The 21,009-nt window shown below is 37.9% G+C and overlaps 1 protein-coding gene across 2 annotated transcripts in view; it reads right to left on the bottom strand.

The window, feature by feature from the left end:
- The window catches only part of TSPAN12 (tetraspanin 12), a 65,903-nt gene that overhangs the window by 13,577 nt on the left and 31,317 nt on the right, over nt 1–21,009 (bottom strand). For both annotated transcript variants that reach the window (XM_082662027.1, XM_082662028.1), the window contains 3 exons: nt 14,244–14,318; nt 10,019–10,126; nt 5,391–5,534 (listed from right to left, as the gene is read on the bottom strand). In XM_082662027.1, the coding sequence (XP_082518153.1) occupies nt 5,391–5,534; nt 10,019–10,126; nt 14,244–14,318 (327 nt within the window). The remainder of the gene's footprint in view (nt 1–5,390; nt 5,535–10,018; nt 10,127–14,243; nt 14,319–21,009) is intronic.

Here is a 21,009-nt window from a genome sequence, read left to right as displayed (position 1 = left end):
CATTGGAGACCTATACACACCATCACCATCTGGGTTCTTCATCTGGCAAGTCAGGACTCAGAAAGATCACATCCCCTTCACACTCACACCCCTGCCCTCTTCCAGCTCTTTATTTGTATGTAGAGGTTTTCTGTTACTCAGAAAAGAAATAAACAACCTTCTAAAGAGGCAGAAATGGCGTGGAGCAAAATCATTTGCCGCAAAGGAAATTATTAAGAGTATTTGATATTCAAACCCAATACGCCATGGAACATACCAAGACTAAGCATCCAAAGAACAAGTGTCCCAAAGGCACACAGCTTCGTAGAAACCATCTTTCTGTCCGGCCCTTACATAACCTCTGTGAATAACTATTCTGAAGAAGCAGTCAATCTCGTTTTGTAGTTAGGAGAAAAACTACTGTTAACAGTAGTTTTTCTCCTAACTACAAAACAAAGAAATGTGGTTTTGGAAGCATATTTTACTTGACTCTCTCCCTCTTGGTTTTACGTTTTGAGTTGGTCCATTTGAAGTAGGGCCTGTTGTGAGCTTGTTTACATCCATTTATTTTTCTTGAGGTGGCGTTTCAGTTTCTTTGAGGAGGTGTTGTTTTTCTTCATTTCCTATCTGAGAGCAAACACCGCAACTATTCCCTACAACTGTGGTTCTTCACACTTTTAGGTATGGAGCCCCAAGAAAAGCTGATGAAAGCTATAGATCCTACTCACTGAAAAATGCATATAAAATATCAAAAACAATTTCAACAATACCACTTTTCTCTTGAAGCCCATCCAAGAGCACAGGTCCATGGGCAAGGGGTTAGAAGTCCCTGTTCTACCAAAACTTTTTTTCTACCAGCCTTCTTTATTCTCTCTCTCGTCTTATTCTCCAATCAAGTCTAGAACTTTAGTAACTGGTATGATGGAAAACTCGGCAGGTGAAAGAAGGAAAAGACGCATCTCAGTCTTGTATTTTACCAACTTAAACTCTGAGTCTGAGGTTTTGCTGAAGCCAAGTCTCACACCCACTGTTTAGACAGTGTGGTTACACAAACAGTCCCAAACTGCAGGGTAGGAAGCAGTCAGGAATCGTTGGTCCAGGCCACCTCCAGGGGGGCTTATACACTGCAGTTCCCTAGGCTAAAAAAATACTCTTCAATGGATCTTTGCATGGCTGGATCCTTCTCACCAACTGGTCTCGGTTCAAATGCCACCTCCTAAGACAGCCTGTTCCTAAACATCCTGTCTTAAATAATTCCCTCACCAATAAAGCCATTCTTTAGCACATGACCCTGTTCAGAGTCTTCAAAGTGCTTACCGCCACCTGAAATGATTTTTTATTGCTGTTTTTTTCTTGTTAAATGTCTATATCCCTAACTAGAACATAAGTTATACTGGAGGAGAGTTTTTTGTCTGAAACATTTTCCATGGTATCTTCAGCGTTCACAATAGCACTTGGAACCCAGGAGGCATTCAAAACTGTTTGAATGAATGAATGGGATAGAACCAAATTGAGGGTCAGAGATAGTTTTATAGATTTTTAAATCTATACTTCTATACAAGATTTTATACAATCTATACTTTTAAATCTATACTTTTATACAAGTGGATAGCTCATTATGGATGTTTGAGGGGCTGTGTGCCAAACCCAACAATACCACTGATGGAAATGTTTTTAAAATGTGCGATTGTTGCTATATTTCCGCTCTGTCATTTTTCACAGATTTCAAATATGTCATAAAATATGACATATGGGTCAGGGACCATGCAGGCCACCAGATGGTTGAGAATGATTTATTTCCTTGATTTCAGACTACTGAAGAAAGACTACAGGAAGAAAGTCAGTTCTTATCTCTAAGCTTACAGAATATGAAAGATAAAAGGGACCTTGAAGTTCATCTAGTCCAGATTCACTCTTAATTTAAAAATCCATTCTACCCACCAATGACATAGTTATCTGACCTTGACTTTAATATTTTTAGTGATGAGATACTCACGACTTTACAAGAGAACCTTTCTCACAACTGGACGGATTTTGATGAGCAAGGTTTTCCGTCTATTGATTCAAAATTTCCTTCCTGTAACTTCTGGCCCTTGGAGCAACAATGAATAAGTCTAGTTCCTGTTCGGAATGATGAACTTTGAAGACCTCTAAAATATCTCCTTTCAGTACTTGCTACTTCAGAATAAATTTCCCAGATACCAACAGCTGTCCCTCACTTGTTCACCCTTTCAGACCCCTCATCTTTCAGGTGGATGATCTCTGGGCACACTGCAACGAGGAAACGTATGTTCTCCTGGGCAAAGTGGAATTAAGTCTTATTTTTAATGATGGATTTAATTGTACTTTTGCCATAAAGCTACTAAGTGATCCACTTTTGTAAGTCAGCTATGCATATAATTATGCACTATGTTACCAATCTCAGCATCTGTTATTAATTGTAAAATGCAAAAGCAGATTACTCTCATATAATGAACCTCTGTCTCTGCTGGAAGTTTGTCTAAAGAACATCTTGTCACTGATAATGTCAGCTTGCTTTTCAAAGTCTTTTGATGAAAATATGAGAAAACTTTTTAAATAATATGGGCCATCAATTTGCACTTGCACAATAGTGTGGTTTCTTTTAATCTTAAAATTCATGTCACAAGCAATTCTAGACATCCTGAAATTAAAGTGTCTCATTATGAATACTACTAGCAAAAGTGAATTGCATTTTTAAACAAAAAAATTTTATTAAATGTTTAATTGACTGCCTTTCAACTAAATAATAAAACTGAAGTGAATCTGTCCATACTCAGACTTTGTGGGAAGATATGGTAAATTCATTCATGTTTTGTCATTCTCAGGATCAATATTGGTTATAATCATGTTACCAGTGTTGATCACTAAAGAAAGTAGAAATTATTACATATGTAGCCCAATAATTCCCCATATTGACTTGCTACTCCTAAAAACTAACAAAGGATTAAGTTCACACTAGGAAAGTGGATAGGTTTCAATTCACATGTCAACACTTACATCTATACTGTAATCCTCTGGGGTATTTTGGTTTTGGATTTTTCTGCAAAATGGTTTATTATCCCAGGAGGAGGCTCTCCCTGGGGCTTACATCTTAATAAATAAATGTCTGTCTGTAATCATCTGTTTTTTAAAACCTAGTGGTAAGTTATGTATTTGAATATCCACAATTACATCTGCATCTAATATTATCTTAGAAATATTAAGCTTGGTTTCCTGTTTTATGAAATCAATAGGACTTTAACTGGTGAACTTGTTAGGTGACCATCCCTACTACAGTCACCAACCAATATTTACCTTTCACTCAGAAAAAAAAAATGTAACATAATCACTGCAGAACTCAGAGACACTGACTCAATAATTCTTCGTTTAATATACAATATCTTGTATATTCCTTTTCATTCAAAGCCAAAATGCTACTAAGCATAATATGTTTAAAATGATAACATCCAAATACAATACTTCCCAGTAGTGTGAGGCACGACTATAAGTATTTTGATTATCTTTTAAAGTAAACACCTGAGTTATTCAGTTGCTTCAACAATTCTTGTTATGAGATAAATTTCATCCCCTCTAAATTCATATGTTAAGTCCCTAATCTCCAGTACCTCAGAATGTGATCTTATTTGGAAATAGAATCCTTGCAGATATAATTAGTTAAGATGAGGTCATACAGGAGAAGGGTGGGCCCCTAGTCTAATACGACTGGTGTCCTTATGAAAAAGGGAAATTTGGAGACAGATGCAAACAGGGAGAATGGCATGTAAACACAAAGGCAGAGATCTGGGTGATGCTTCTACAAGCCAAGGAACACCAATGATTCCCAACGAACCGCCAGAAGCTGAGGCATAGATTCTTCCTCACACGCCTCAGAAGGAACCAACCTTGCTGACACTTGATCTCAGACTTACAGCCTTTAGAACTGTGAGACAATAAATATCTGTTAAGTTACTCACTTTGTGGTACTTTCCTGCCCTAGAAAGACTAACACAATTCTGAATCTCTTAAAGATATTTGGCACTCCTCTTTGTGGCCTGCCTTCAGAGGCCAAAGCACTTCATTTTGGGTATCCTTAAATGTGGCAAAGGCTTGTCCTCTAAGATGAACTATTTAACAGTCAAAAGTTATTCATCTCTAAGACATGAATGAAATGAAACATTTGTGTGGGTAATCCAGCATCATTTTCAAATTCATTAATTTACACTATAAATTAATACAACTGATTTTCGAGCATCTCTACAACTGACTTTGGCAGACAGCCTAAAAGATGTTTTGAACAATGACAGTATTTCCAGGGAAAATCAGATGTGTGTGTGTGTGTGTATTATATTATGAATGATATAAACTGTTACTTTATGTTAATATGATTTGTGGTACCCAGATACTTGACTGGTGATGTATCTGGGAAATGATCCCAGCCCATCAGCCTGAGCAGCTTCCCTTCCACCTGATTCACATTTTGAGCTTCCATTCTAGATCAAGACTACAATGAAGCCTTCTATAAAGATGGAACTGTCTTATATCTGTGTTGGCCTACACAGGAACTGCTAGTCCCAAGTGGCTGTTGAGCCCTTAAAATGTGGCTAGTGCAACTGAGGAAATGTAATTTTTATTTTATTTTATTTTAATTGAATAGCCAATAGCCACTTGTAGCTATTGGCTACTATACTGGAATGGTGTAGTTCTAGATTTTAATTTGAAAATAGGATTTCTCCGCTAACAAAGTTTGAAAATCACCATTAAAGATGAAGGAATAGGAAAGCTTCTGCTAACAAAGGAATAACAGATGATTCTGATGAATTCTCCCGGAAAACATAAAGATGCAAGTTTCTTAGCCACTTGATAACTGACTTTAATCCCACTGAGCACCTAACTTCATTAAATCAGCTAAAACTAACATCACTGATATTAGCCAGCAGGGGGACCTGAAGAGTCGAGGACAGCATTTTCTCTGGAGAGTAGAAGGGTTTTTGGGGGTTTTTTGGGTTTTGGTTTTTTTGTCCATCCCCTGCCCCCATGTTTTAGTCTATATGGAAGCCCTAAATACACATTATGCTCAAGAACTACAAACCTTGTCTTCCCCAATGTCCGGAGTTAGTCACACACTCTGCATGTCTGTTTTTAAAGCGCTCTTAGGAAGTGGCAATAGAGCTTGGTTCTAGACAATACAGTTCAAAATCCAATTAATTCTAAAACCTAGTCTTTCCAAATTTACTTTGTTAAAATGTGATTAGTATTCAGATTTTTATATTAACTTTTAGCTTTGTCTTCTTTCTCCACATTTCAGAGGAAAACAATTTTCGAGTCCCTCATATTTAGACAGAAGAGGAAAATTGCATTGGCATGTTGTTGATTCTTTACTTCCATGATAAGTTAATGACATATGGCCTTACCTCTTGATAAAGGTCACTGAGATCTTCCTGGTGGGCCTGTTTGGAACATCCTGGGAATTCCCTAACACAACAGGAATCTGGGGGCCAGTCCATTTCTGTCATTTCCAGCCAGTCGGTGAAATAGACAACTCCACAGCACTTGAACTGCAAAAGAATGACTGGTCAGGCTCAGAAACAACAAAAATATTTTCTTAACTTATGGGAGACTGAACGTTAGATTTCTTAAATATTTGCACCCAGAGCTAAAGTCACTTCTGTCATCACCTAATGATATGTGCACATTTTATGTTGACAACAGAAATGTAATAGAGGACTCCATAATGGAACAATTCTGAACAATAATGCCCGTAACACATGAAGACAGATCAGGCATGACTGAGTCTTACCTCCCCCCAAATGTAAAATCCTCTACAAGTGATCACATAGCAGCAAAGTTAATACACACTAACAAAACAAATAGCTGAAATCTTATATTTAACATTAAACCTCTAGCTACTAGGGAATAGTTGATCAATCTATTTGCATATTGCCTAGTTACCAACTTAAATGCTTAACAAATTCAAATATTATATTAAAACTTTCCGCAATCTCTGTAGAAAGATTTTTGGCCAACAGCCCACGTCACAGAGATTACCCAACTCGATTCATTAACCAGAACATTTCCAAAAATTTCTGAGATGGAAGCATAGGTTTGGTCAACAAATTTTTATTCAACTGAGTGAGACTCTTGAAAAAAGCTGTCATATTCTATCACCATAATCTCAGAAGAAATGATGTGTCTTTAGTGTCAATAAAGTTGGATTTAAGACAAACTATGTTGTCTTTGTTTCTTTTTAGTCTCATTTCACCAACTATTAACAAAAACCTTCTCTGGTCAAAGTTTAGAAACCCTGCTTCAGGACATATGTAGATTAGATTCAGAGTAATTAACTATGAAAACTTTCTGCCCTTGGGTAGAGGGCAGTTACTCTTCCATATAGTCAGAAACAAGGGTTATGTACAGGCAGTCACGGAGAAGAATTTTGCCAGGAGTGACTGGCTTTGAAAATTATGTAGCCCAACAAATCACCCTGTGCTCAGGATTAACACTGTATTGTAAAATATCACAATCCACCATTTCAAAATTTCAACTAAAATAAACTTTAAAGAATTCTGAATTTCTTACGTAAAATGAAACAAGGAAATACAAAAAATCATTTTACATTTTTTCACTTGCTTAAATATCTAATTTGTGTGTGTGTGTGTGTGGTACGTGGCTCTCTCACTGTTGCGGCCTCTCCCGCTGCGGAGCACAGGCTCCAGACGCGCAGGCTCAGCGGCCATGGCTCACGGGCCCAGCCGCTCCACGGCATGTGGGATCTTCCTGGACTGGGGCACGAACCCGTGTCCCCTGCATCGGCAGGTGGACTCTCAACCACTGCGCCACCAGGGAAGCCCAATATCTAATTTTAAAGAGAAAAAAAAAATGGTCATGAAGAACCTAGGGGCAAGACGGGAATAAAGAGACCTACTAGAGAATAGACTTGAGGATACGGGGAGAGGGAAGGGTAAGCTGAGACGAAGTGAGAGAGTGGCATGGACTTATATACACTACCAAACGTAAAATAGATAGCTAGTGGGAAGCAGCCGCATAGCACAGGGAGATCAGCTTGGTGCTTTGTGACCACCTAGAGGGGTGGGATAGGGAGGGTGGGAGGGAGGGAGATGCAAGAGGGAAGAGATATGGGAACATATGTATATGTATAACTGATTCACTTTGTTATAAAGCAGAAACTAACACACCATTGTAAAGCAATTATACTCCAATAAAGATGTTAAAAAATAAAAATAAATAAAGAGAAAAAAATCATCTTGAGTACTATAAATGATGAAATACTGATGCTATGAGTAATACTAAAATTTTCCAAGAAACTTTAAAAATAATTTTAGTATTTCCCTCTTACAAATGTGTTCTAAAATCCACAAATATACCACAAACATCACCAATTAAGTCAAACATAAGTTAACATCATGTATTTTACATAAGTCATTGAGTATCCATAAAAAATACATGTAGTAAAACGACCACTTTCTAAAAATCATAAACTACTACCTTTCCAAGTCAGTCTTTTTAAATCCTTGCATGCAGAAGAAACCTACTTCTCATTTCCTAATGTCATGTGTGTTTCTGTGTTGCTGACAGGAGGACGGTTCTTGGAACATGCTCACTCCGTCCACAATAGAACAGCCCATTTATCTGGCCTTCTCAGGAAGTGAGGTGCTCCACACAGATGACTTTTCCAAATAACTTATGCATAGCATGTTCTGTGCCAGATGCTTTTTTTTATTTTAATAAGTCACTGAGATACTGTTGCTTTTTACATGGTTGTTTTTCTTCATCAATAGAAGATACGGAATTGATACTGAAAATTTTCCTGGAAACTCCCTTAAGCAAACCCATTCTTAAGCCACACATGACTATAGTCTACGTCTCCTTGGAGTCTTGCTGCCTCTTTTAGAGCCACATTGTGAGATGGGGCCACTCTTCTAACATGCTGTCAAACCGGAAAATTCCACCACCATTTTACATAAGCAGAACCTGAGGCTCTAAGGAACAGGACAAGTAGGTTGCCAAGATCACAGACCAGCCAGCGGTGGAGTCTATTTGTTCTCAAGCCTATACTCCAACTTCTATGTTAGAATCAATCAATCAATACAGTTCTTAGCATCAGTTTTTTTAAAGGTATTAAATAAACATCACTAGGGCTTAAGTGAGAGTCCACTAAAGTGAAGTACATGCCCAGACCTGCACCGAATGAGGAGTCAGGAAAACTGCAGCCTGACAAGGTTGCTCTACAATTTATTTTGGGAGAAGGTGGTTAGCTGAATTGTGTCCTTCCGCCCCACCACCAAAATTCATGGTGAGGTTCTAACCTCCAGAATGTGACCATATTTGGGAAGGTCTTTACAGAAGGCATTAAAATAAGGTCATAAGGGTGGTCCTAATCCCATCTGACCTATGCCCTTATAAGAAGAGGAAATTTAAACACAGACACAGAGGGAAGATGACGTGAAGACACAGGGAGATGACTTCGGCTGTCTACAAGCCCAGGAGAGAGGCCTCAGGAAAAAAGCAATCCTGCCGATGCCTTGATCTCAGACTTCCAGCCTCCAGAGTTGTGAGACAATAAATTTCTGTGGTTTAAGCCACCCAGCCTGTGGTACTTTGTTATGGCTGCAGCCCTAGCAAACGAATACTAGGGGCTTTTAAAAATTCTTTCAGGAGGCCCGGAGGTCTTCACCACCTCCTCTGGAGTGAAATAAGCCTATGATGTAAAGGAGGAAACTTACCATACAACCAATCTAAACATATGTGCGCTATCATTTGTAGCGCTGTACATTATCGACCTAGGGTGGCGCCCTCTTTGTACCATTAGAAAAAAAAACTCATTTTGTTTTTTTACCTGGATTATCATGGTCCACATCACAACTGTCAGAAAATAAAGAGCTCTAGGAAGCTTCCACTCCGGGCAGTAGCTGAACACAGCTTATTATAAATTCCCTAACGCTTCACTTATTTTCCCTTCACGTTGTTTTTAGTACAAATGAAGAGTAAACAAACAAAGTCAGGAAGCAGTTAAATAAACAGGAAATCTGTGCTGCAGTGATAATTTTCACCATCTCAACAACTGTAACACAAAGAGCCAGATTTGGAGATTATCCTGGACTTGAACCTCTGCCTGTATCCAAGACAGAGTAACTGAGCAGGGAGCAGGACCTCTATTGTGCAAGACCCTGATTCTCAAATGCTTTGGAGCCCAGCTTTAAATGCCAGTAAAAGAAAGAGATAGACTTGGTCATCTGGGAATGTCACTCCAATCGCAAGGAAACTGCTTGGGAGAAGAACTTAGTTTGAATCAATGGTTAACTTCAAGTCACCAGATTTTAAACATCTAAATATAGTTCCTGTCTGAGAGGATAATGGGATGCAGTGCTATATGGAAGGTAGGTAAGAAAAGCTAAAAGCACGTAACTTTGTAATGTTATTGTTAACAATAACTTATGATCCCATTTTATCTTCTCAACACCTGGAGGAGATAGGTACTTTTATTATCCCCATTTTATAGATGAGGAGACTGAAGCTTAAGGAAGTTAAGTAAATTACAGAAGCTCATGTAATAGTAAGCAGCAGAGCCAGAATTTGAACGAAGTTCTTTCTGACTAGAAAGTTCATGCTTTTAATGATATGCTGAGTCCTAATTTCCAAATAAGACCCATTATTTTAAATTTTCAAATGATGCTTAAATTACAGATAGCTCTAAAAGTCACGAAAAATTATCCATTCAAATCGAGCTTGGGTAATTATCAAGGAATTCTCATTAAAAAAGGAAAATTTAGTTTAGCAAAAGGGCTTTTAAAAGATTCTAAAATATATGTGAACCGTGGGAAATGAAGCGGAAATGGTGGAAGAAAAGCAGGGCATAGAGCTACTTAAAGTATTTCTCAATAAAAAATTACACCAGTGGTAACTGAATCATCGGCTTAACTTTTCAGCACAGGGAAAATGACCAAAGCCAAAGCTTTGAACACTTGTTTTGAAAGTGTGTCATTTATTCCATACCCTCTACCTCAGAAAAGGTAGCACTTACCTCTCTCTGAAAAAAGTTCCAAGCATGAGTAAGCCACCGGTATCTCGGTAAGCCATAATTTGTCATTCTGGCTTTCAAAGTGACCATGTCTGACCACTGTACTGGAACCTAGCGATAGAAAAGACAAAGTATCAACAACTGTAACATGCAAACAGCCACATTCAGACACACATACATTCACAGATTCACACAAATACACTCACTCTTAGACTCGTCCACATACTCACACTTACTTGGAATGTACTGCCATTGCCAAACACTGCCTTAAATTTGTATTTGTTTGTGGCTTAAATTAAGCTCAGCGTTATTAAATACGTATCAAACAATCTCTACTTGTAGATTTTTGTACTAAATGAGGAAGTACTTCATATTAAGCAAAATAATGCGAAATCACTTAATGCCGATATCAAGTTCAAGGAAATCACAAAGAAGTAAAGCTCTATGTTCTGTAGATACACCCGAGCTCCTCATAACAAGCGATCCCTGCTGCAAAATGCCCTTTCATTTGATTTCGTAATGCTATGAAATGGTTCTTTGAAGTGACTGCAGATTATGGTACTAAAATAAAGGGAGAAGAATTAAGGGAACGAGTTCAGCTCAAGCCAAGCCTCACTCTAGAATAAGTCTGTAAACTTTTCAAAAAGTGGATTTTAGGGCTTCCCTGGTAGCGCAGTGGTTGAGAGTCTGCCTGCCGATGCAGGGGACACGGGTTCGTGCCCCGGTCTGGGAAGATCCCACATGCCGCGGAGCGGCTGGGCCCGTGAGCCATGGCCGCTGGGCCTGCGCGTCCGGAGCCTGTGCTCCGCAACAGGAGAGGCCACAACAGTGAGAGGCCCGCGTACAGCAAAAAAAAAAAAAAAAAAAAGGTTGGATTTCAGAGGCATGCTAGAATTCTAGAAAAATTGTTCTGAAATTAAAGCATTTTTTTGTGCTCTGCCTCTTAAGGTACCTAGCACCATGTCCCTGAACAGTTTTTAATCATGACACAGCTTCAGGTACACAACACAACAGTTGGCAAGAAATCTAATTAGCATATCATGTTATGTTTTGTGTACAGTGCTACAGGAGAAATGGGGTCACAAAAATCCTAGTCTCTCCACACGTGTTTTATTAAAGTAACTCTTGGGAAACTAGACAGACATCCACACCTGATCTATGGAGCAATACTGACCGGGCTAAGTCAAGCAAATTTGACACTAACTCAATATTCATAATATTTTGAAATCTTATTTTTAAAAATAGTAATATCGGCCTTTCCTGGCGGCGCAGTGGTTGAGAGTCCGCCTGCTGATGCAGGGGACGTGGGTTCATGCCCTGGTCCGGGAGGATCCCACATGCCACGGAGCGGCTAGGCCCATACCGTACCGCAAAAAAAAAAAAAAAAAGCAATATCAATAGTAGTTTAAAAATTCCTGGCCACAGAAAGTCTTCATTTTGTTCCTTTGTTAATTTTCTTTTTTATTACTTGGAAATGTACAATACAAAAGAAAACACCCCAACACCTGGGCATACAACTTTGTTCCCTAAATAATGGGCTGACTGGGTATACTGTGTGTTCATCTGGTTCCAGCAAAGTTCAGAGAACTAACCAAAGTTCAAGCTATGCAGTATAAATTCTTATTATCTCATATCCTTTTGAACATAAAATAAATAGAAGTGAAATAAATTCTCTAGAAATTTATAATCTGAAACAGTTAACATGATTGACAGATTTCATCTAGTGAAGGAATGATGAATGGGAGGTGAACATGTATACAAAAAACAGAAATAATGGGAAAATAGGCTGCCTGATGCTCAATCTCTTGATTTGGTTATTAGAACAGTCTTATTTTTAAGTTATTTTCCAAAATAAATTAAGTTGTTTCCCACTTGTGACCACGATTGATCTGAAACCAAATATAGCAAGAAACACAGGTGATCACTGAGGTTCGGGCACAAAATACAGTGCTCTGGCCATAAAGGAAAACACACATGTATCGGCTCCTTGCATGGAACAGAGAAGAGCACAAAGCCCATTCTACGCAAAGTCTGGGTTCTGCAAAATTTCGCAGCTCATAAACTTTAACGGCACTTTTCATTCACGTTGCTATTAGTGCAAAGGCAATAATAAAAAAAAAAAATTCTGACAAACGTTTTTCCTAAAGGACTACTTTCCACATTTCACTTTTAAACAGCCCTTGTTTTATCCTGGTGACTTAATAGGGGAAGATTTACACAAGCAAAACAGTGATGTATGCCTTCAGCAGGCACGGCAGTGTACACCCATCTAGTACCATTGTGATACTAAAAGAATACTTGCAGATGGCCCCTTCACAGAATAGAAGCAAGTATCTAAAAAGTATCAATTCCTTTCTGTTTCCTCAAGTTCCTTAGAATTGTACTAGAGTCAAAATATTTCCTTTCAAATACCTTAAATTAATTCATTTCAAACTTGTTATAATTTAGGAAATTTATCAAATATTAGTATGATATAAACACTGTTCAAGCCATTTTTTTAAATCCACTAGAAAGTAAACTCATTTTTAAAAACCTTTTAATTACCAAAAAGAACACAAAAGCTGAGATGAGGAGATCAAGAATTAATTATACAATTTACTACTCATTGCTTGAATGTTAAGGAGATCCATGTGTTTTTTGAAATTAGAAGAAATTAGTAAGACACCAAAGCTGAGTCCCTGGAATCCATCACTTTTTCATTCCCTTAATATGCCAAGTTTCTAGGGATGGTGTGAAAATATGATTCTCAAAGACAACAAGAGCATTCCTATTGTAAGAGGAGATTTTGTTTTGAAGATAGTGTTTAACTTTATATTAAACTAGTTAGAACCTGCCCTGACTTTTCAATTTTTAATAGAGAAAAAAATAACCATAAATTCTCTCTTCTTACTGAGAGTTGTCACACATTGAAAGCATGAGTGTTTTCAGAGGGGTTCAGCTGTGTAGCAGTGCCAAAGTATCGTTTACATGTAAATTGAAGTATGTAGAGTACCCACTAGTCTGTAATTACCACTTAGTATTCAAAACAGTGTCACAGTACAGTAGCAGATTTACCATAGAATCTTTAATAACTGCATCAGTACCAGAGATGTCTTCAATTTTCTTACACAACTGCCAAAATGCCTCTCAGAAACAAATGTAAAAGAATCTGCTTCATGGATGGTGGTGATGTGATGAACTGGGAGATTTTGATTGACATATATACACTAATATGTATAAAATAGATAACTAATAAGAACCTGCTGTATAAAAAATAAATTAAATTAAATTAAAAAAAAAAGAATCTGCTTCGCTTCTTAAGAGCTCTTAAATTTTAAAATGTTGAAGACTGACCTGGGGAACTTGCCACAAATGCAGATACTCAGTCCCTGCCTTTTCCTCTATTCCGATCTAGCAGCTCTGGCCTAGAGCCCTATAATGTGCATTTTAAAGAATCACCCTGGTGGACTCCTGCTGTAGACAGTCCAAAGACTACATGTTGGGGGAAAAAAAACATCATCTTCCTGAAACAGAATTACTCTACGAAGCTCACAGTGGAAGAATCTGACCTGCCACCACAAAAACAGCCAGACTTCACAGACATGCAAAAGTGCTCAACCTCATTGATAATCAATGCACCAATTTTCACCAATGAAGTGAGCAAACATTAAATAAGTAATAATGCCCAATAGAGCAGAGGTGAAGTGGAGTGGTATACCGAACATGACTGGTAAAATCTTAAGGTTAAGAAACTCTTATTCTCATTCATTCTAACACACACTTCTTAATTTGGAAGATGGTTCGGCTTCCTGCAAACAGAAGGTACATGTTTCCTAGCCACCAGTGTACAGCTGCAGTCAGCATTTTATAAGGTTTTCATGTAGCTTTTCAACTTTTCTCAAGTCCTGTTGCAAATGTGAATATTTCCTATTATACACTCAGAAGATGGTAAAATTATTTTAGAACATATATAATTTTCAGTCTATTATATCCATGTTTAAGCAATCTGTGGAATTAAAGATATATATAGGAATAGAGGAAATGAAAAATTACAAATTATGCTTTGGAACTATGCTTTAGACACAGAAAAGAAAATGCTACATTTCAGAAGTATTGGGAGTATTCATTGTTACCAGACAGCATGAACATTCAAATTAATAATCGTGTGCCTAACAACTCCAGAGTATCTGATTTAAAAGGCTGAACGAATATTGTTTCAGACTGTGGTTATATTCCATTTTGAACTCACCATAATTTCCTGCTCATATGTCCAAACACCACAAGCCAGTTCTACACAGAAAATGACAAGTAAACTTCCAAAATACTGTAGAGGAACAGAAAATGAATGCTGTTAGGATAGACTCAAAGTAAAATATGGTCATCAGAGACAAGCTAAATATTATTCAGTGTTGTTTATTCAAAGGACAAGAAAACGGAGGCACATATTCAAGACGCTCCCTCCCTTGGGAGCAGATGGGGAAAATTTCAGCAAATTTTGAGATATCGGCAGACAGCATTCAATACTCACCTAAGTGGGTCGTTTGGATGGTGCTTCATTTATCAAATGCTTTCATAATTAATTCACTCAATGGATAAGACTACCTCATTTTACAAATGAAGAAATTAATGTGAAAAGTATACAATAGGACTTGCTCAAGAACGTGCATCATAAAATAAATTTTGGAGCCCTAAAGGGACCACTGCAGCCATGTTCTTTGTGCTTTTCCTTGCCACTTCTCCAGTTGCGGAGGTCACTTTACAGAAGTAAACAGTAAAAGGGTGAGAAAGAAGAGGTTCTCTGAAAGTTCACTAATTCCAGCAGAACTAAAACAACTCCACTGCTGTCATGAATCCTCCGCTCCATTTATGGTGCCAGTCAGGGTGGAAGGATCGGGTAGTGATGATTATTGATTATTCCTCTTCACTGGAATGACAGCTCTATCAAGGGCAGAAATTTACCGTGTTCCTTGTCACAAAGTAGGTGCTCAATAAATTTTTTTTACATAATATATGAATAGATAAGAATATATGAAAACAAATCAGAATGTGGTGTGGAGAAAAAGGAACCCTCCTACACTGCTGTGGGAATGTAAATTGGTGCAGCCACTATGGAGAACAGTATGGAGGTTCCTTCAAAAACTAAAAATAGAGTTGCCATATGATCCTGCAATCCCATTCCTGGGCACATATCTGGAGAAAACCATAATTTGAAAAGGTACATGCACCCCAAAGTTCATAGCAGTACTATTTACAACAGCCAAGACATGGAAGTAACCTAACCTGCCATCAACAGATAAATGGATAAAGAAATGTGATATATACATACAAGGGAACATTAGCCACAAAAAAGAATGAAATAATTACATTTGCAGCAACATGAGTGGACCTAGAGATTATCATACTAAGTGAAGTAAGTCAGAAGTGAAGTATTTGTCTAAAGACAAATATCATATGCTTATATGTGGATTCTAAAAAAAAAAATGATACAAATGAACTTATTTGCAAAACAGAACTAGACTTAGAGACATAGAAAACAAACATATGGGCACCAAAGGGGAAAGGGAGGGAGGGATAAATTAGGAGTTTGGGGTTAAAATATACATACTACTATATATAAAATAGGTAACCAACAAGGACCTACTATATAGCACAGGGAACTCTACTCAATATTTTGTAATAACCTATAAGGGAAAAGAATCTGAAAAAGAATAGCTATATATATGTATAACTGAATCACTTTGCTGTACACCTGAAACTAACACAACATTGTAAATCAACTATATTTCAATAAAAAATTTAAAAAATAAAAGTTAAAAAAAAAGCAGAGTGGTACAATGGAAAGAGACTGGGAGCTGCCTTGGACTGGGTGATCAGGAAAGGGCTCCATTTTTGTGTGTGTGTGTGTGCGGTACGCGGGCCTCTCACTGTTGTGGCCTCTCCCGTTGCAGAGCACAGGCTCCGGACACGTAGGCTCAGCTGCTCCGCGGCATGTGGGATCTTCCCGGACTGGGGCACGAACCCGTGTCCCCTGCATCGGCAGGCGGACCCTCAACCACTGCGCCACCAGGGAAGCCCTACGCCTACATTTTCTTTTTCAGGGAGCTCTGAGTCCTAGTCACCCTTGTGTTGATCACTGCACAGAGAATCACTCAGTCACTAGTTTAAGAGCTGGATCTGAGTGAGGCATCTATAAAACTTGGTGTTAATCCACAGTTTAAATAAAACAAAGCCAGCGAAGAATTAAGCAACAACTCCCGTTGAGCTCTGTTATGGCAGGTAGGGTACATACATATCACATTTCACTACAAAACCGTCTGCTGTCCTCAGCATTACTGAAACACGTGTATATCTCTCCTAATGACGTCAGTATGTGTCTGTCAAGCCCTTACTTTCCCAACACACGTGGTTTGCTGAGATGGTCTGTACCAAGCTAGTCTGCAGGGCAACTCACCCCTCTCCTCCATGAGTGCTGTCCTAGAACAGTGGAAAGAGCTCTGAATTTGGAGTCAGCAGACTGAAGTAACACACTCTGTGATCTCTGGAAAAATCATTAAACTGCCCTGACTTCAGTTTGCTCATCTGTCTGATGAAGATAAAAATAAAGTCTTCTTCACTGTTATCATCAAGGCTGATTTGACACATGGGAAATTGTTCTGGAAAATTTAAAATTTTGAATTTGTAAAGCATTATACAAATGCAATTCTGAACTCGTTTGTGAAATACAATCCACTATGGACTTGCCCTTTCCTCCTGGATTTGACCTTCATTCCCTGCAGTGTGCCGCAGTTTCTTCTTCATCATTGTTTTCCAGTATCTCATCTCTTGTTCTTTACCATTTTACCCTTCTCCTTCCCCTTGTGTGTCTGGGTATCTCTGTCTCCTGTGTATCAAGCTTCAGAGGCTTCAGCTTTTAAACCAGTCGGCTGCCTCACCCACAATTCACTGCGCTTACTAACCTGCCAGACCATCGGTTCTGCCTGGCAGGGATCTTGTTCGTAAACATTATTTTATTCCCAGTGCCGAGGCAGGACCTGTCACACAGCAGGTATTTAATAAATGTCAGTGGAAATAATGATCAGCTTACCAACTGAAAAAACCAATTTCAGGTTTCCTTGAATTTCTCTGATTAATTTGAGCTCTGAGTTTCTTGTTAACATTTGACTTCCCTTGACTTTGCTTACACATTTCTGTACTACATTGCCTCTCTGTTTTACTGTGTGTCTTTCTGAAGGATTATAGTATGATAGTCCAGGGTGCCTTTAAACATATAAGACAATTTACATAGTTAAGGAACCATATGCAGACTCTCCCCATCTTTCCTGAGCTACTATCAACTGAACATTTTAAATAAATAAAGCCTGAGAAAGTGTTTATACAAGGGACTTAGAATGCAATTATTTGCATTAACAAACTATTTTATTTGCTTTAAAAATTAGTTGATACAGACTTTCTTAAAACAGCTAAGTTCTTCTACTGTAATTAAACTAAAATTTGTGTTCTATGAATAAGTTTTATCCCTAAACATATGTTCATGCAAAAACTGCATCAAGTAAGGCAAGCTGATAATAAGATATACCCTCAAAATGGTGCAATTAATTAGTGATTTTTTTTCACCAAATCTCTCAAGCCGAGAATAATTACCTTTCAGTTCAGAAATGAGTGTCCTTACTGATTTAGATAACAGAAGATTAGATAAAACACTGTAGGTGAAATTGCTTTGTTGACTTTTTTCAACTATACAAATGGAAGAACATGAGCTTTGAAATAAAATAGACCTGGCTTCAGATTCTGGCTCCTTTACATACCAGTTGGATGACCTTGGGCAAACCACTAAGCCTCAATTTCCTCATCTGTCAAATGAGAGTGTTAAAATTGCCTTGCAGTGTTGCACTAAGGATTCAACCAGGTAGAGTGCTGTCCCACAGGAAGCATTACCTAAAGGGTAGCCACTATTAACCATATCGTAGTATCTATTAGAATATAAACTCCATGAGTACAAGAGATATTATGTTTTAAATACTTAACATACTGCCTGGCATAGAACATGTACTCAGTGAATATTTCTTGAATGCATGTAACTATGACTGCAGAATGACAACAAGTAAAACTGTTCATTTCCTCCTAAAGACCGTTAGTGTCACTCGCTCTAAAGGGTCTTCTAAACCCACAAGTTATTTGGTAAAATCTTTAGTAAAATCCCTGTCTAGTGAGAAAATAGCTGGTATTTTTCAAAAGATCTTTATTAGGAAACGAGGGCAGGAAGGGCGTGGAGGGTGGGAAACCAAATTCTTTTTTAAAAATACTGAAATCAATTCGTCTGTTATTTTAAATAACGCGTTGGCCACAGAATGGCAAGAATGGCACAGTTTAACTAGTCCCTTTGTCCCCTGGATGTATTTGAGGAGGAACGCAAAGGCATGAAATCCCACCTTCCTATTTAACCCTTGGTGACCTGTAAGTCAATGCATCCTCCAGTAGAAATAAAGGGGATTCATTTCTCGTATTAAAGATTATTTCATCTCATTATATGTGTACAGACAAAAGAATAAAATCTCCAGGAGGTCTTTTGTTAAAGGAACATTCATTTATGAAAATGAGCTGCTTCCCTGACACCTCCCCCACTCCCCAGGATCTCCCACTAAACAAAGTAGATTAAACACACGTCCTTATCCCTTCTCCCTGTTGAAGCTTCACTAAAACAATAAAGGGATATTTTAAAAGACATAAACCCAGAGATAAAGGAAAAGGGAAAGAAGACAACAGCAAGTATATTTGGGAAGGTACAAAACAAACAGTTGAGTAGCAAATTTCTCAGCAGTCCCCCAAAAGCTGAATGCTTAATCAGTAGTGGAGAAAGTAGGGAACAACCTGATTCACATACAGAGTCCCTCCAAATGCTTAGGTGCTGGAAGCCCTGGGTACTTGCAGAAGTGGATGAAAGTAGGACTAAAAAGAGGATGATTTGTTGAAAACTTGTTTAGGAAGAAGTTAGAGCCCTCAGGTCCCCTCCCCTACACTATGTAGCTGGGTACTATCCACCCCTACCAGTAAAGAAGTTAGGGGTTATTCTGTGGAACCAGTAAAACAGAGTCTCAGGACTGGGGACACTAGGTATAGTCGAGGATAAAGCAGAATACGGGAAACAGAACTGGAGTTCAAATTTAAATACCTTTTCCGCAGAGGATCAAAACCAAAAGAGCATTGGATTTCTCAATAAAATATTGGAAGCTAGAGGCAGCAGGAGGATGTCTTCAAAATTCTGAGGAAAAAAAATGATTTCCAACCTATAATTCTATAGCCATTAGAATTAACATGGATGGACCTGGAGATTATCTTACTAAGTGAAGTTAAGTCAGACAGAGAAAGACATGTATGATATCACTCCTATGTGGAATCTAATTTTTAAAAAATGATACAAATGAACTTATTTAGAAAACAGAAACAGACGTGCAGATATCGAAGACAAGCTTATGGCTACCAAAGGGGAAATGTGGGGTGAAGGGATAAATCAGGAGCTTGAGATTAACATACACATATATACACTAATATGTATAAAATAGATAACTAATAAGAACCTGCTGTATAAAAAATAAATAAATAAAATTAAATTAAAAAAAATACACACACTACTTATATATAAGATAGTTAACCAACAAGGACTTACTGTATAGCACAGGGAACTCTACTCAATATTCTGTGATAACCTGTATGAGAAAAGAATCTGAAAAAGAATGAATATATGTATATGTAGAACTGAATCACTTTGCTGTACACCTGAAACGAACACAACATTGTAAATCAACTATACTCCAATAAGATTAAAATTTAAAAAAAAAGGAATTAACCTGTAAGGATATTTAAAGCCATTTTTAGGCATGCAGGCTTTTTAAAAAATGTATTTCCTATGTATGTTTTTCAGGAAACTACTGGAAGATATGCTACCTCAAATGAGAGACTAAACAGAGTAGGACAATGACTTGGATTCCAGGAAACAAGGGATCTAAAACAAAAGGGAGGCAAAGGAAATCTCAGAATGGTAGTAAAGGGGGTATTGCGTGACGGCAGCAGCTTCAGCAGTCTAGACTGGAGTGGGTCTAGAACGTGCTGAGAGATTTCTTAAAAAAAAAATCATCGATAGAATACCCCAAATATTTGAATATATGAAGAGAAAACGTACACCAGGGGAAGTTTAGAGTTGATTTAGACAGAAAACATAGAAAACAAGGAGAGTTACGAATTCCAAAAAAAAAAAAAACCCAAAGTATTATTCCAGAAAGAAAAAAGTAAACCTGGTAATTTACCTGGCCCATCTGTGAATAACATTTACATAGTCATGAGCATGTAAACACTGTTCTAACCAAAATGATAATATATCTGTGTCGAGCTGAGAGAGGAAGTATGCATGGGGCGGGGCTGGAGGGTGGTGCGGCACTGAGGGCAGGAAAAGATACCAGTTCCTCATCTTGCACAGACGTCAATGGATAGGGCTTAAAACTAAAAGAATGAGAAGAGTTAGATAAATATGTGATTTAGAGATATGGAAGTAAATTCCAAGGGACTCTGCAAAAAAAAAAAAAAATTGAAAGCAGTTGCCTCTTTCTTAGCAGTGGAAAATGACAAAGGTAGAGGACTACTATTTTTCATAAGAAGTATTTTGGAATTAAATTTACTCTACACTTTGTGTATGAAGCACTCTGATAAAAGTAAAAATAAAATTAAAACAAACAATAGCCCTGCCCCGAAGACTCGACAATCAAGAGAAAGATGCTGGTAGCTGGAGGATTTTATATTTTTTACACAGAAAATGTTATTCAAAAAGGCTGAAAATTATAAGTAGCCCAATTACACTTCATGGTTATTGAGAGTAAAGGAGGGGGGTGGCAACTGGAAACTTATACTCAGGTGCTGTCATCCTTTTCCTAAATGTACCTTCAGTAGCTGAAAATAGGGATTCCGTAACAAAATGCAAAAAGTTTATATTTAAATGTGATTTACAGACCCGCCCCCCCCCCCAC

The sequence above is a fragment of the Grampus griseus genome, assembly GCF_964374135.1.
Source record: "Grampus griseus genome assembly, chromosome: 9".
NCBI classification, from domain to species: Eukaryota; Metazoa; Chordata; class Mammalia; order Artiodactyla; family Delphinidae; genus Grampus; species Grampus griseus.
The sequence above is the reverse complement of the archived record's forward strand: the minus strand, read 5'-3'. Positions and strand labels throughout refer to the sequence as shown.